We start from the raw sequence: 15,006 nt of genomic DNA on the forward strand, positions 1-15,006 counted from the left end.
ACCTACCCAGAGAGGCCTTGCCTCTTTTTATAATTTTTTTAAATTGAAGTACAGTTGATGTACTTTATTACATAAGTTACAGACAGGTGTACAATACAGTGATTCACAATTTTTAAAGGCTACTCTCCATTTATAGTTGCTCTAAAATATTGGCTATATGAAGCCTTGTCTTTTAAAAAGGCCTGTCCCTCATGGAATGTATGGATTTTAATTCAATTTATCTTTCAGTAAAGGAATTTTGAGCCAAAAGGGAGGGGGGAAGGCCTGTCATCCCTTTCACTCAATATCGTTGCGCCTCCCAACATACTTTCAAGTTGAGTGCTTTACAGATATGCAAATAATTAAGATACGCAAATAATTAATTTGAATCATCTTAATTTTGTGCATATTTGTAAAGTACCCAACTTGAAAGTAAGCCTCTTGAGAGCAGGAATCTTGTGGTGGTGTGCTGCGAAATGTTTAACAGGCTTTCCAGAAACAGTCCTGATGGTAGCATTTGCCTGTGGCCATGGGGTAAAAACCACCACCGTGCTAATTTCAAGCTACAACGTGACATCAACTAGCTTGCAAAGTAATTTCCTGAAAATTTAACAATCAGTTTTCACAAGCCAGTGCAGGCCAGTTGCAGCACACCACTGGACCCTGGCCTGGCTTATTTACTGCTATAAATAAAGAGAACAATGTCAGGCACAGAGTAAGCGTGCAATAAATGCTGGTTGAATGTTGAACTGGGATAAATTCTTTTTTTTTTTTTTTTGGCCGTGCCTCGCGGCATGCAGGGATCAAACCCCCGGCCCCTGCAGTGGACGTGAGGAATTCCCTTATAAATTCTTGCTTCTACTCTATCAAAGATAGATTGTAGCTTATGGAGTCCTTTCTGGCATTCTAACTGCCAAACTGTGAAAGAGGCAGCTTGTAGAGAATTACCCTGAAAACAACCTGTCGAATGAGTCACCAAAATAAGTTCCTAAATGAAGGACAAAAGAAAGGAGGAGAAAGGGAAGTGGAGTGGGAAGGGAGAGGAGGAAGAAGAAGCATTAAGTGAAAGTAAAGTCAATTTCCTTGCTGATGGCCACACCTCTCATTGGTCCCCAGACCAATAGCATCAGATTCACTCTGGATTCCTGCTAAAACTGTGGGTGATGGTCCCCTATACAGAATCAGAATCTCTGGGTGAAGTCCAGGAATCTTCACGGTATCAAGTTACCCTAGTAACTCTGATATGCACTGAAGCTTGAGAACCGCGTCCAAGGGTACACTGACTGATGAGCTCACGAGAGTGTCACCAAGCTCTCCTGTCTACCTGGAGCAGCCGGCCCCACTCCAAACCCAGGCAAATATTCTACGAGCAAACACAAAGCTTCCCAGATTCTAACTTCCCATCCTAGACCTGGTGAGGAAAGTAAAACATTCCAATTGCATAGTGATTGAAATCACTCAACTGGGCTTAAATATTTCTCAGTAACAGAAATACTCTTATTTGAATATTTACCATTTGGCCTTGATGCTGTTGGTCACCGTATGGTTATTAGCTAACACTCATGAGGGCTTCCTACGTGTCAAATGCTGGGCTCAGGGCTTTGTATGTATTAATCTCACGTAATGCTGAGAAGAAACCTACGTAGTGGGTGTTATTATCTTCATTTTACAGATGAGGGGGGCATAGAAAGTTGGGTGACGTCACTGAAGAGTTGAGAACTCCCCGAGAAGGATGCTAAGCAGAACAAAGCCCTCTGCCCCAGGAGACCTGGTCCTAGTTGAGATATTTCCTGGTCCACAAAGTCACCAAAAGCAGGGTGGCCTCAAAGATAAATGCCCACAAATACCCAGAGAAAATGTTCCAAGTGGTTGAGAACCAAGAGACTGTTCCTAATTAAAGCTTGGAGAATAAACTCTACCTCGGTCTGACCATCCAGAAATAGGATCAATATTTTACTGCTGCCTTTCAGCATTATGTTCTTTTCTGGACATGCTGAAATAATAAGTGCAAAAGAACTGTGAAAAGCACAACTGCAAGACCAAAACTGCCCTCATGTTTAATTAAGTAGGCAAAATATTCCCCAAATAGTTTTAATAAGGGTGGTAGCAAAATCCCATTAAATTATAAGAAATACACGTTACAGTCTGTTTAGCCCATGTCAACCCCCCTTCTCTGAAGACTGCCCCTCCCAGGTTGCATTCGTCCATAAGCCTGACTCTTGGCCACAACTGATTTAGCTCAACTATGAACAACTGACCAGGCCTGACCAGTGAGATGCCAGAGAGATCATCCTCCTGGGATGCAGAGAGTGCTTTGGTGTCTTCTGGTGCCTGGAACTAAGGATAGATGTTTGGGATTTGCGGGGCGGCCATGTCCGTGGACAAGCATAGCACACTGGCCTTGAGGGAGTACAGCCTGAATGCTCAGTGACCCTGGGCCCCAGACAGATGTGAGGAGGACAGAGCCTGGGTCCCTGACAGCCCTCACTGCCTGGATCAGGCCCACCCAGGGCCCAGCCTCACTCTTGTCTTTGGCTGCAGCCAGCTCAGGGGGATTTCCATTTCTCGTGGCCAAAAAAGAAAGATCGGGGCAGAGGGGCAAGCTGTTTGGTCCTCTGAGGAACCATGACCATGTGGGGCACCATAACCGCCTCTGTTTCTCTCCTGAAACAGGGCCCATCCAACGGTCCAGATCACCCCTGGATTTTCTCCCAGCCTGTGCCTGGTTCGTCCAAATGCTGGACTTAAGCTGCCCAGGGCCACATCCTTGCACCCTGGTGCAGCCTCCCTGCACTTCTGGGCTGTTTTTCGATTGCACCCTTGACAGTGTCAGGGTTGGAGCTCACTGTCGTTCAGCTGCCCCAGCTCCTTGTGTCATCCATGTCTTTTGCATCCTCCCCCCAACAATGTCCAGCAAAATCTAAACCCTGCATGCAATGCAATACATGCTATTGACTGGAAGACTGGAAGCATCAATTTAGCCTCTTTTCCCAGCCAAATTAACCAGACAATGGGAAAACAACACCTCAAGGAAACTCAAGTAAACAAATCCTTGGTTAAACCCTTAACCTGAAGGGAGCCAGGTCCCTCTTTCCCCACCTCCCTTAGACATATCCTCCCTACAGAGACCCCTGGGCTGTACCTGGGACATAAATGGCGTCACCATTGCACCAATGCGACACGAGGAGCCACCGGTCCCCATCCCCAAGGCGCGCATCGTGGTGGGGTAGACCTGGAGTGGAGAAGCGTAGAAAGCATCAGTTAGCTGAAACCCCTCTCTCCCAAGTCCTCCGCCCTTCGCTCCACAGGTCAGGCTTCGGTGTATATAAAAGGCCAAATATTCTATATGGATATACAGGATATAGAAGATGTTCATTTTCTCAGGTACACAAGTTTGAATTTTAACAATATCAGAAAATAAACACTTAGAAATTATCCTTTAAGTGAGCAAATTCCAAAATAGGTGTTTAATGTTCCAAACGTAATTTTAGAAAGGTACTTGCAGTCAGACAGAAGATTTCCACTTTAGAGCTATAAACATATAAAGGTGGTTCTACTGAATGGACAGAAAATACTCCCCAAGAAATAACAATCCAACCAAACCTTTAATACAGATACAGTGAAAGGAACTGACGAGAGTGCCACGTACACGCTACACCATTCACCATGTTTGTGTTGTAAGATCTTACGGCTCAGTCTACTTTCTTGCATTTATAGTAAAACCTCATTAATCTGTACTTCACTGATTCAGAGTTCTTAATAAATAAGCAAATAGTACTTAATAAAGAAGCTTTCAGGGAGAATATATGAAAGAATGCTTCTTTTAATTTTAGAAATTTTTCTCTTAACGCTATAAATACTGATCAGTTTTCATCAATTCACTGAAGCAAAGCACGTGGCCTCTTTACTTGGCCACATCGTATTAGCCACCATCTGTCAAATGCAAAAAACAAGAGGCTTTCCTGCCCTGGGGGGCACTGCTATATTTATAAGAATGTCTGGGGGTGGAGTGCCTTTTCACAGAGACTTTTTCTTTTTCTAGAAAATGAGGCTAGTGGCTATTGAAAACAATGGATTCAGATACATACAGATGATCTTTGCTCGAATATCAATTTTTTTGTTCATTTTTGACAATTCTAGGAGATGAAATAACAGAAGACAAGCAACTTCAGGTACACATCTTTTTTTTTTTTAAGCAATAAGTATCAGGGAAAAAATACTTAGGAATGACCCTTTAAATGAACACATCCCAAAATATGTTAAATTGAATATTTCAAATATAATTTTAGAGGCACACCACGATACACATAGACTTTTTTTTTTTTGCGGTACGCAGGCCTCTCACTGTTGTGGTCTCCCCCATTGCGGAGCACAGGCTCCGGACGCGCAGGCTCAGCGGCCATGGCTCACGAGCCCAGCCGCTCCGCGGCATGTGGGATCTTCCCGGAACGGGGTACGAACCCATGTCCCCTGCATCGGCAGGCGGACTCTCAACCACTGCGCCACCAGGGAAGCCCACATAGACTTTTAAGTTCACAAATTCACAATAATTTTAGAAGATTGTTAATGGAACTAAATGAAATACTACATATATGTCAAATGTGTCATAATTTCCTATTTTTATCTATGTGAGGGGAAAAGAATCTTTTTCTCTGTGGTTTTGATATGTCATCTGTATTCTAAACAGACTTCTACGTTTCCCAAGATGAAGATGAATGCAGCTATAGCAGTCCCTACAGCACCACTTTCTCTGGCTCAACGAAAGGCAAAACCAGTTAAAATACTAAGTTTCCTACTCAGATATTGCTTGTTTCTAGGAATATTTGCTCTTTAAAGTGGTGGTTTCTGAGAAGCTCCTCAGAAGTGATGTATTAAGTAGATATAGTAATTCAATAAATTAAGAATAAATTACTATTATATTCGAATTTAAGCTACCTACAACAAACAACAGACAGAGTGAGATGTGATCTTTCAAAAGAATAAAGGTGAAAAATACTTTCTAATTTTAAAAGGGAGAAATAGGGTGTTTTACATTTTATCAGCAACATGCAGGGACCGGGCCCTACCCCTATTTCTTCGGGAAGCATGGGATGAGGGCAAGAGTTGTTTTTTACATGGATGCAGTTTAGTGAGAAAGGGAGAAGGTCCTATCTTTCTTCTCAGAGACTGGCTTTCACTAGACCCCATGGGGCAGGAGAAAGGCCACATCATATCTTCTGGTGTCATTTTAATAGGATGCTTTTAGAAAATCATCAAAAGTCAACAGAAGCCAGGAATGCGTGATCTATAGACAAACACCTGCTCTAAGTAGCTCACCTCGCACACCTTGATGGAACCAACCCCTTCCCCAAAACTAACCTCAGCGGTGTAAATATAGATGCTGTTGAAGTTGAATGCCACCGAAGCCCTCAGCATGAAGAGGAAGCCGATGAGGCCGGCACTAGGGAACCAGAGCGAGACGTTACCACAGGCGACACGGAGGGCCTTCCGGGGCCCCGATCCCAGGACATTACAGATGCCAACACACATCTCTGAAGACCAGGTCCCGAGGGAGGGGCTGCTCCTCAGCTGGCCTGACTGTGGGGTCCGAAAGCAAAAGCCGGACTCAATCCTTCAATCCTGTCCCCCGAGAGTGTGCCATTCCAGCCCAGCCCCCCAAGATGAGCACACCTCCGCCACCACCCTTGGAAAATGGTACAGGCAGTTTGCAGAATAAGTCATATATATTATAAATGAGGCCCACTGTAGGGTCACAAACTCAGGGTGCAATGAATTTTCCCACCACAGGTATGCTGGCTACATCCCTATCTTGACCACGGTGCAGGTCGGCCTCCATTCTCCAGGAAGCTTTGCATAAAGATCCTAAATATCTCGGCAAGTGAACTGAATACTCCCACGCTGGTACCCATGTCCTGTGAGCGCTGAAGATGGACCTGCTCAGGAGGAAGAGGGGAGGGGCAGGTACCAGCGGCTTGTTTGATCGTTCTAGTCAAACAAACAGCCTGTACTCTACTCTCTTGGTGAAAGGGACTTGCCCCTAACCTCCACTGAAGGCCATGGGTCAGGAGACCTCATTTTAAAACCACTGCACGAAACTAGATTGCTTTAAAGCAAACAGAAAGCAAATACCTTGAAGTGCAAACATTGAGGAGAAGGAAGAACAAAGCTGTGCATCCCACGGTAATAGAGAGGCTCAGCCGTCTTCCCAGGAAATTAATGCCCGGGATAGTTAAAGGATTCACTAGGGAAAAAATGACAAAGGCAATTTTCAGAACCTTGAAAGCAAATGGCATGTATTAACAATGGCCTGGATTCCTCCCTCTCATTTCGGAAAGAAGCAACTTAATCCAAACGTCATGCGTATTCCAGCCAAGACCCAGTCACACTGTCATCGACTTCATGACTCCTTCAATATGCTTTTCCCACGGGGATCCGAGAACGACAAGCACTGGAGTATATGGAGGACATTTTACACCCTGGTTGCTTATTACAGCATGCAGGTCTATTGTAAACCGCCAACTTGCTAGACCTATATTTTAAATGTTTTATACTGTTTTTCAAATTCAAGGTGCCGTTGATTTTTAAGTACCATTATTTTATGTCTATTAAAGCAGAAACAGTGCTTCCAACTGAAATCTAACATGCCATTGTGAGACACATCCCAGTTCAGAGACGTTACGATGTAGGGGAATGCACGTTAGAACTGATACATGCGCTAATTCAAAGCTCCACTCCTCCAGACTTCTCCCCACACGGATCCGCACTGCAGACACCTCAGCATGATTTGGGGACTCGTCCATTTCTACCAGGCAGCAGTCAAGTGGATGACAGGTCACTCTTCTCTCCTCTGAGACTCTGAGTTGCACGTCCCCCACCCAAAACAGAGAGCCACCCAATAGAGAGATACTTACGAGCAATTTCGCCAATGGTGCTGATAATCATGGTCTGGTAGTCGGAAGGGGCAAACACCTGACAGTGGCAGGGGCTCTGGCTCTCCTCCGAGACCCCTACGGTCACCACTGCCTCAGACTCCGACCGCGAGCCACAGGCCAGGTCCCGCTCCAGCAGCTCTGCACTGGCCAGCATGACCCCGTCGTAGGCGAAAGAGATGCCCAGCCTGGAAGCAAGAAAAGATGGACATTAGGAAAGGCTGTCACCAGGCCTGAAGGAGGGGTAGCACCGTGAGAGGTGGGGAGAAGTGGGGAGAGCTTCTCAGGTAGAAGGCACGGTGTAGGGAGGGGAGGGGAGTGGAAAGTGGGGACACGCTTCAAGGGGATACTAGGGGGTGCCCTTCAGCGGAGGCTGTACGGTGGGAAATGCATTTGCAAGAAAAAACAGGATGTAACTAGATGGGGGAGGACCCCTCAGGCCAGGAAGAAGTTTTGTAAGAGGCAGAACGGAACTAACACTGCGTTGAAACTGTCTCCCTCATTCTACAGCTTACGTACTGTAGCCCTGACCATAAAGAGTTAAATATTAGAGAAACGTGGCTTGTGCCCAAACAGCTCATTAAGTTCCCTGAAGCAAATTCCCATCCCAGGTGGTCCTGGGTTAGTTATGGCTACTACTTGTAGATAAGTTCGTTTTCAACTAGCAAATAAGCAGAGATAAGTGCGGTAAAGTAAAAATAACTGCTCACGACTCGAAGTTTTGCAGCAGTCTCGTGATGCAGCCTTGTGAGCAAGCAGAACAGAGAAGTGTTATGCTTCCCTTGAAGGCCAGGTGGCTCCAGGAAGTCTGCAGCCCACCTTTAATCCTGAACCCTCCGACTTCCCCCTTTCCCTTAGCATAAAAGCAGCCTGAATTCTCTTCCAAGTTAAGATGGTTCTCTAAGAGTTTAGTCCAGGGCTTCCCTGGTGGCGCAGTGGTTGAGAGTCCACCTGCCGATGCAGGGGACACGGATTCGTGCCCCGGTCCGGGAAGGTCCCACATGCCGCGGAGCGGCTGGGCCCGTGAGCCATGGCGGCTGGGCCTGCGCGTCCGGAGCCTGTGCTCCGCAGCGGGAGAGGCCACAGCAGTGAGAGGCCAGCGTACCGCAAAAAAGGAGTTTAGTCCACCATCTCCTCCGTCTGCTGGCTTTCCGAATAAAGTCGATATTACTCGCCCCAACACACTGTCCCTTCTTGGCCTGCCATGTGGCAAGCAGGAGGAGCTTAGACTCCGCAACAGTTTGTTTTCTGCAGCTGCTGCCACAAGTTAGCACAAACTTAGCGCTTAAGCACAGTGAGTATCTCACAGTTCTGGAGGTCAGCAGTTCAGCAGCTCTGGCTGACTTCTCTGCGCGGAGTCTCACGTGGCAGAAATGACGGTGCAGGCAGGGCTGCTCCACTTTCCGGGGAAGCATCAAGCTCACCCAGACGGTTGGCAGAATCCCGCTGCACGGGGCTGTAGGACTCGTGTCCGTTTCCTTGCTGGTTGTTGACCAGTGGTTTTCAGCTTCTGCAGGCTTCCTTCATTCCTTGTCTGTGAAGCCAGCAACAGCAGGTCGCGTCCTTCTCATGCACTGAAGCTCTCCTTCGACCTCACCTCGCGCTTTCTCTTCTGCTGCATCTCTGATTCCAGCTGGAGAAATTTCTCTACTTTTAAAGACTCAAGCAATAATATTGAGCTCACCTGCCTAATTCAGGCTACTATTTTAAGGCTCATAACCTTAATTACATCTACAGTCCCTTCACATCTACATCCAAATTAGTGTTTGATTGAATCCCCAGGTGTTGGAACTCTTGGGCATCATCTTTAGAATTCTGCCTTTCGGACGCCATGAAGCTATGGAAGGTTTTGCTTTTGCTTGATGTTTTCTTACTATCTTTTGTTCTATTCTTTAATAGATACTTTTATTGAGATATAAACATAACATACAGAAAAGTTCCTATATCGAAGTCAAGAAAAAGATATCAGGAGAATTCGCTGGCAGTCCAGTGGTTAAGACCCTACGCTTTCAATACCAAGGGCCCAGGTTCGATCCTGGGCCAGGGAACTAAGATCCCACAAGCTGTGTGGCCAAAAAAAAGAAAAAGAATATCAGCCTCCCAGAAGCCCCCCTCATGCCTCTCTCATTTTTATAAATGGTTGTAAAAGACACATGTCACGTGTAAAAGACAGATGGGGACAATCAAGGAAAATCACATGTGATCTGCATAGTGGATGATGTTAAAGTGATGATTGTTAATCTCGCTGGTGTGATTTTAGGATTGGAATCATCTAAGAAAGTGTCCTCAAGTAGTTGAGACTCTTAATGAGGTATCTGGGGATGAAATGGCATGAAGTCTAGGGCCTGCCTGAAAATACTTCGGAACAGAAAAAAACAGCTGAAGTAAATATGGGTAGATACCAGTGATTGTCAGATCTGAGCAATGAGTAAATCAGGGTCCATCAATGGTATCCTCCCTACTTTCATGTGCATTTATAAATTCTCATAATGAAATATTCAAGAGGAAGACAATAATCACAATATCTCTCCTTGTTGTTAAGGTAGCTTTAATATTTTTTTTGTTTAATTTCCAAATATGAAGTATAGTTTTTTTTCGGCCACACCACGCAGCTTGCGGGATCTCAGTTCCCCAACCAGGGATTGAACCCAGGCCACGGCAGTGCAAGCACTGAGTCCTAACCACTAGTCCACCGGGGAATTCCCCAAATATTAAGAGTATTTTAAAAATTGAAGAGTCTCAAGAGGAGACACCAAGCTATTTTTAGTGATTATATCTGGGAAAGGCAGATAGACAACCTGTTTCCTGAATTCAAACACTATAGATTAGTTTCTACTGTCTTTAATCTTTATATAAATAGAACCACGTACGTATTCTGTGTGTCTGACTTTCTTTGCTCATTATTACATTTGTAAGATTCAGCCATGTTGAGCGCAGAGCACCAGTTTTCTCATTTTTATTACTGTGTAGTATTCTATTTTATGAATATAACAGAATCTATCCATTATACCTGTTGATGGGCATGTGGGTTGTTCGTAGTTGGAGCTGTTACAGATAATATAATGCTATTTTATTTTACTAGGCATTTCTGTGGGGTAGAAATCTAGGAGTAGAATTGCTGAGCCATAGGCTATGCATACTTCCAACTGTAACAGAAACCTCTAAACAGTTTTCCAAACTGGTTGTACTAATTTGAATGCCAATCAGGAGCGCAGGAAAATTCCAGTTACTTTACATCCTTCCCAACATGGTCAGTCTTTTTAATTTCATTTTTTATTTTTTTTAAGGTTATCTTTTCAAACTTTTTTTTTTAATTTATTTTTGGCTGTGTTGGGTCTTTGTTGCTGCATGCGGGCTTTCCCTAGTTGCAGCGAGCGGGGGCTACTCTTTGTTGCAGAACACGGGCTCTAGGTGTGCAGACTTCAGGAGTTGTCACATGCAGGCTCAGTAGTTGTGGCTCGCAGGCTCTAGAGCGCAGGCTCAGTAGTTGTGTCGCACGGGCTTAGTTGTTCCTCGGCATGTGGGATCTTCCCAGACCAGGGAGAAGACCCATGTCCCCTGCACTGGCAGGCAGATTCTTAACCACTGCACCCCCAGGGAAGTCCCCAGTCTTTTTAATTTTAGCCATTTGGGTGGATTTGTAATGGTGTCTCATTTGGTTTTAATTTGCATTTCCCTGGTGACTTTAAGGTTGAACATGTTTTCATATGTTTATTTGATACACATTTTTGGTCAAGTGCCTGTTCAAGCCTTTTGCCTATTTCTCTACTGGGTTGTGTATGTTTTTCTTGTTGAAAAAAAATTATATAATAGAAATATATATTAATAATATATAGAACATGTATATATAGTTTGTTGGACATATATATTGGAAATTTCTTCTCTCAGTTGGTGGCTTACCTTTCAGGCTCTTCATGATTTCTCAGGACACAGAGTTCCCAACTTAATGTAGGCAAACTCATCAATCTTTTCCTTTAGAGTTAGCACTTTTTGTGTCCTGTTTAGAAAATCTTTGCTTACTCAAGGTCACGGCTGCATAGAGAGGACCACTGAGTCTATTCCTTTGAATTTGATTATCAGTGACCTCAAAGGATCAGTTCCTGGAATGTGGTGAGGGAAGAGACCAGGCTGCAAAAGGTTAGTACAGAGCTCATACACTCAGATGAAAAATTTAAAAACTGTTTGTAGATGATTTGGATATTTTTTCTTTCTCTTTCTTTTTATATTGTTATTTTATATCTATTTTTTGGTTGGTGGCAGAACGATAAAGCATTGCTGGTGTCTGCCTTGTGTTTTCTCCCCAGAGCACTCAGAAGGGATTTACTTCAGTGGGCTTTCTCCCAAAGCTATTTAAACCTAGCTTTGAAATAATACCATTCTTACCATATGACCCAGATCTGTAATGTGGTCCGTAAATATTTAGCATCCAATAGGTCTGTAAATCTTCCTCTTTTTTCCTGGGGTAGTGAAAGGGGGAGACAGAATAGATTTAGTGGGTTAAGGACAGGCAAAGGTGACTCTAATATTTTAGATCACAGAAAACAAGAACAACATGGGAATGTGGTAGGGTGAGATAGCCACTCAGCTCCCCGGATACCCCTCACATAAATACTGTTTTTAACACATTCATCTCAGCCAATCAGTCTTGGCATACTTTTTGTTATCATTGTCAAGTACCAAAACTCATTGAATTTAAGATTCTAACCCTTTCACTCTTCCTCTTCTCACCAGTGCTGGCGAGAGGTGGGGTGGAGAAAATAGGAGTATACATGAAAAGCAACTATAAAACTGATGGGAGAATCTTTTAACATGAAGATGAAAAAACCTAACATTAAAAAAGAGTGTGAGGGGCTTCCCTGGTGGCGCAGTGGTTGGGAGTCCACCTGCCGATGCAGGGGACACGGGTTTGTGCCCCGGTCCGGGAAGATCCCACATGCCGCGGAGCGGCTGGGCCCGTGAGCCATGGCCACTGAGCCTGCGCGTCCGGAGCCTGTGCTCCGCAACGGGAGAGGCCACAACAGTGAGGCCTGCATACCTCAAATAAATAAATAAATAAATAAAAAAGAGTGTGAGGCTTGTGCAAAAAAACAAGCAGCCTGAATCTGAAAAGAGGATCAGTGCCTAATTTCTCTGTGTGTCGTTAGGGTAATTTGTAAAAGTTCTTGTCCATAGTCAGTGCCTATTAAGTATGTTTGGATCAAAATAAATAAGGATGGGTTATAGATGATTGGGCAGTAATGGCTTTTTATGTAAAGCCAGGAATGCTTGGGGGCTGGAGGAGGTGCTCAGTTGAAAACCAACTATTCTTTTCTCACAAATTGACCTGGGATTACAGGCCCCCTCTAGGGAGTCCAGAAGTGTGGTCTGGGAGTCCTGGATTTTATTGTCACCGAAAGAGCTTGCAGAGAACTTAGAGGTCTTTTGCCCCATACACCCCCCCGCCCTCGACTTTCAGGCTCAGTTCCTGGATTTCATTGTGGGTGGACTTGAGCAACTGACACTCCACTTTCATCTGCTTTACGTATCGGGGCTCTGGTTACTCATCTTTGGAAAACCTCTGATCTAGCCCTATCCTCCCATTTTCCAACACAGAATATATGGCCCAGAGTGGGTAAGTGACCTGCCCAAGATCACACAGCCGTTTGGAGGCAGAGCCAGTCTGGACTCCCAGTTTCCCGTGAACCAGTCCTGAGTCCTGCCCATCTGCCTCTCTGCCATGTCCCCTGGGTTTAGATGTGACTGTGGTCCCCTCACCGCCCCAAGTGTCATTGGAGAGTCATGTCATTATAAAATATATACCTTTTATCCTAATAAGTCATTTTGTTCTGAACCTTTGGCTGCAATCCAAATGGGTGGACTTATTCACCTCCTGCATGGTGTGACCTGTCCTCAGACAGCCCCCAAAGCCTTTCATCTCAGCGTCTTGGGAGTGAAGCTGCAGAGGCTCCACTGCCCACAGCATCTTGCCCAGCCTCCTCTGCATGGCACTCTGACGGCCACCAATGGACCAAACTCACTGTGCATTCCCACCTTTGGCCTCACACTGTTCCTCCTGCCATCAGTGGCCTTCTTCCTCCCCTGAGGCTGCCTCTCCTTTCAGTGCGCAGTGACTGCCCCCCTTCTCTCTGGGGGTGGCTCCCACCAGCTTATGGTCACCTCTCTGCTCGGATCCTACACACTCTGCTGCCTGGGCCACTCACCTGGTTCTAAGCATCAGGGCTCTGTTTTGTGACTGATTCTTTCCTACGTGCGTCTCATCTCTCTAGCCAGATTTAAGAGCCCTGAAGGCAGGGTCTCCTGTTTATAGCTCTGTATCCACAGGGCCTTGCTCTATAGACCACCGTGGAGAAGAACAAGATCATCTAATGGGCATGATGGATGGAGGCAGCAAGCTGAAGTCAAGAGAAGTAAAGTGGGAGGAAGAAGGGAGGAGGAGAAAGGGGCAGGATGTACAGTGAGAGGGAGGAGGGAGGAAGGAGAATGTCGAGGGACGGCTGAGCATATAGAGAGGCTGGAGGAGGGAGGGCGGTTCTTATGAGAATTGTGTGGCTCCAAATTCATATGTTGAAGTCCTAACCCTCAGAGTGGGGCTGTATTTGGAGATGGGGTCTTTAAAGAGGTCACTGGGGAATTCCCTGGTGGCCCAGTGGTTAGGACTTGGCGCTTTCACTGCCGGGGCCCGGGTTGGATCCCTGGTCGGGGAGATTAAGATCCTGCAAGCTGCGTGGTGCAGCCAGAAAAAAGACAAAAGAGAGAAGTAACTGAGCTAAAATGAGGTCATTAGGGTGGACTGTAAGCCAATTATGACTGATGTTCTTATGAAAAGAGGAGACTAAAACACAGACACACACACAGGGAAGACGATGTGAAGACACAGGGAGAAGATGGACATCTAAAAGGCAAGGGAAGGGACCTCAGAAGAAGTCAGCTCTGTAACACCTTGACCTTGGATTTCTAGCCTCCAGAATTGTGAGAAAATTAATCTCTGTTGTTTAAGCCACCCAGTGTGTGCTATTCTGTTATGGCAGCCCAGGTGAACTAATACACAGTGGCAGAGGGAAGGTGGGGGATCAGGGATGGGGGATAGGAGGGTGGAGAGGGAGGGAAAAGGAGGAGGAAAAAAGGAAAGAGGAGAGAAGTAACCTCGGTGCTCTTCAGTCCTGGGACAACTACTGGGTTCAAAGTAAAAAATACGCATCAAAAATGGTTGGAATTGGACGCTCATGATCATTCAACTGTCCATGGTTTTGAGTTAATTGTCTCTGCTAAGATTTTTTTCTCTCTCTGCAACCAAGTTTATTTTTTATATATTGACAATCAAAATTTCATAGCCACTTAAAGATTATGTGCCAGTCTCTTCAAAGCATAATCACTTCCTTCATTTAATCATTGTTGCCTAGCAACTAATTAGTCTTCCCACCATGCTTTGCAAGATAAGATGTAACTGTCAGTGTCTTGGTAGGAAGGTGGGGGTTATCTGATACTGCCTACTAGTAGGATCCTGACCTCTGAACCACAAGGGCTTATTTCCAAATTCCAGAAAATAAATTAGAATAACAGAATCATCCTTAATTCTTTGGAAGAAAGCTTGAGTTTCTTCCTTTTTTTTTGGCCACACCACACAGCACACGGGATCTTAGTTCCCCAGTCAGGGATTGAACCCGTGCCCCCTGCAGTGGAAGCACAGAATCCTAACCACTGGACCACCAGGGAGCTTCCCAAAAGTTTGAGTTTCTTATTTCCCAATTAGGTTTTGAGGCACGTGTAATAATTAGGGGAAACACTCCACAAAGCAAAGTGAGAATACTTCACCAAACTACAATTGTGAGTGTGGGGACGTTTGGGACATTTAATCCTCATTTTTGCATTATTATTGAGCACACTCTATCTCACACTTAACACGTCCAGCAGCAGGCCAGGTGGCAGTGGGATTACAATGTTTTTGTCATCGGTGATGTCCTGGGAAACCAGTCAGAAACACCCAGAAAAGCCTACCTCTCACTTGTGGGTAGGACACTTAAGAATTGTACATTTGGATATCACCTGTCCTGCTGTTGCCACATAATCCCTGACAGAGTCAGATTTGGGGAGGTGGGTG

General features: G+C 45.2%; 1 protein-coding gene across 1 annotated transcript in view; it reads right to left on the reverse strand.

Moving 5' to 3' along the window:
* SVOPL (SVOP like) overlaps nt 1–15,006 on the reverse strand; it is a 68,619-nt gene that overhangs the window by 34,190 nt on the left and 19,423 nt on the right. Inside the window, 5 exon segments of the mRNA XM_060019801.1 lie at nt 3,122–3,211; nt 5,338–5,419; nt 6,109–6,220; nt 6,891–7,096; nt 11,292–11,365. Of these exon segments, the coding sequence (XP_059875784.1) occupies nt 3,122–3,211; nt 5,338–5,419; nt 6,109–6,220; nt 6,891–7,096; nt 11,292–11,365 (564 nt within the window).

The sequence above is a fragment of the Delphinus delphis genome, chromosome 9 (assembly GCF_949987515.2).
Source record: "Delphinus delphis chromosome 9, mDelDel1.2, whole genome shotgun sequence".
Taxonomy (NCBI): Eukaryota; Metazoa; Chordata; class Mammalia; order Artiodactyla; family Delphinidae; genus Delphinus; species Delphinus delphis.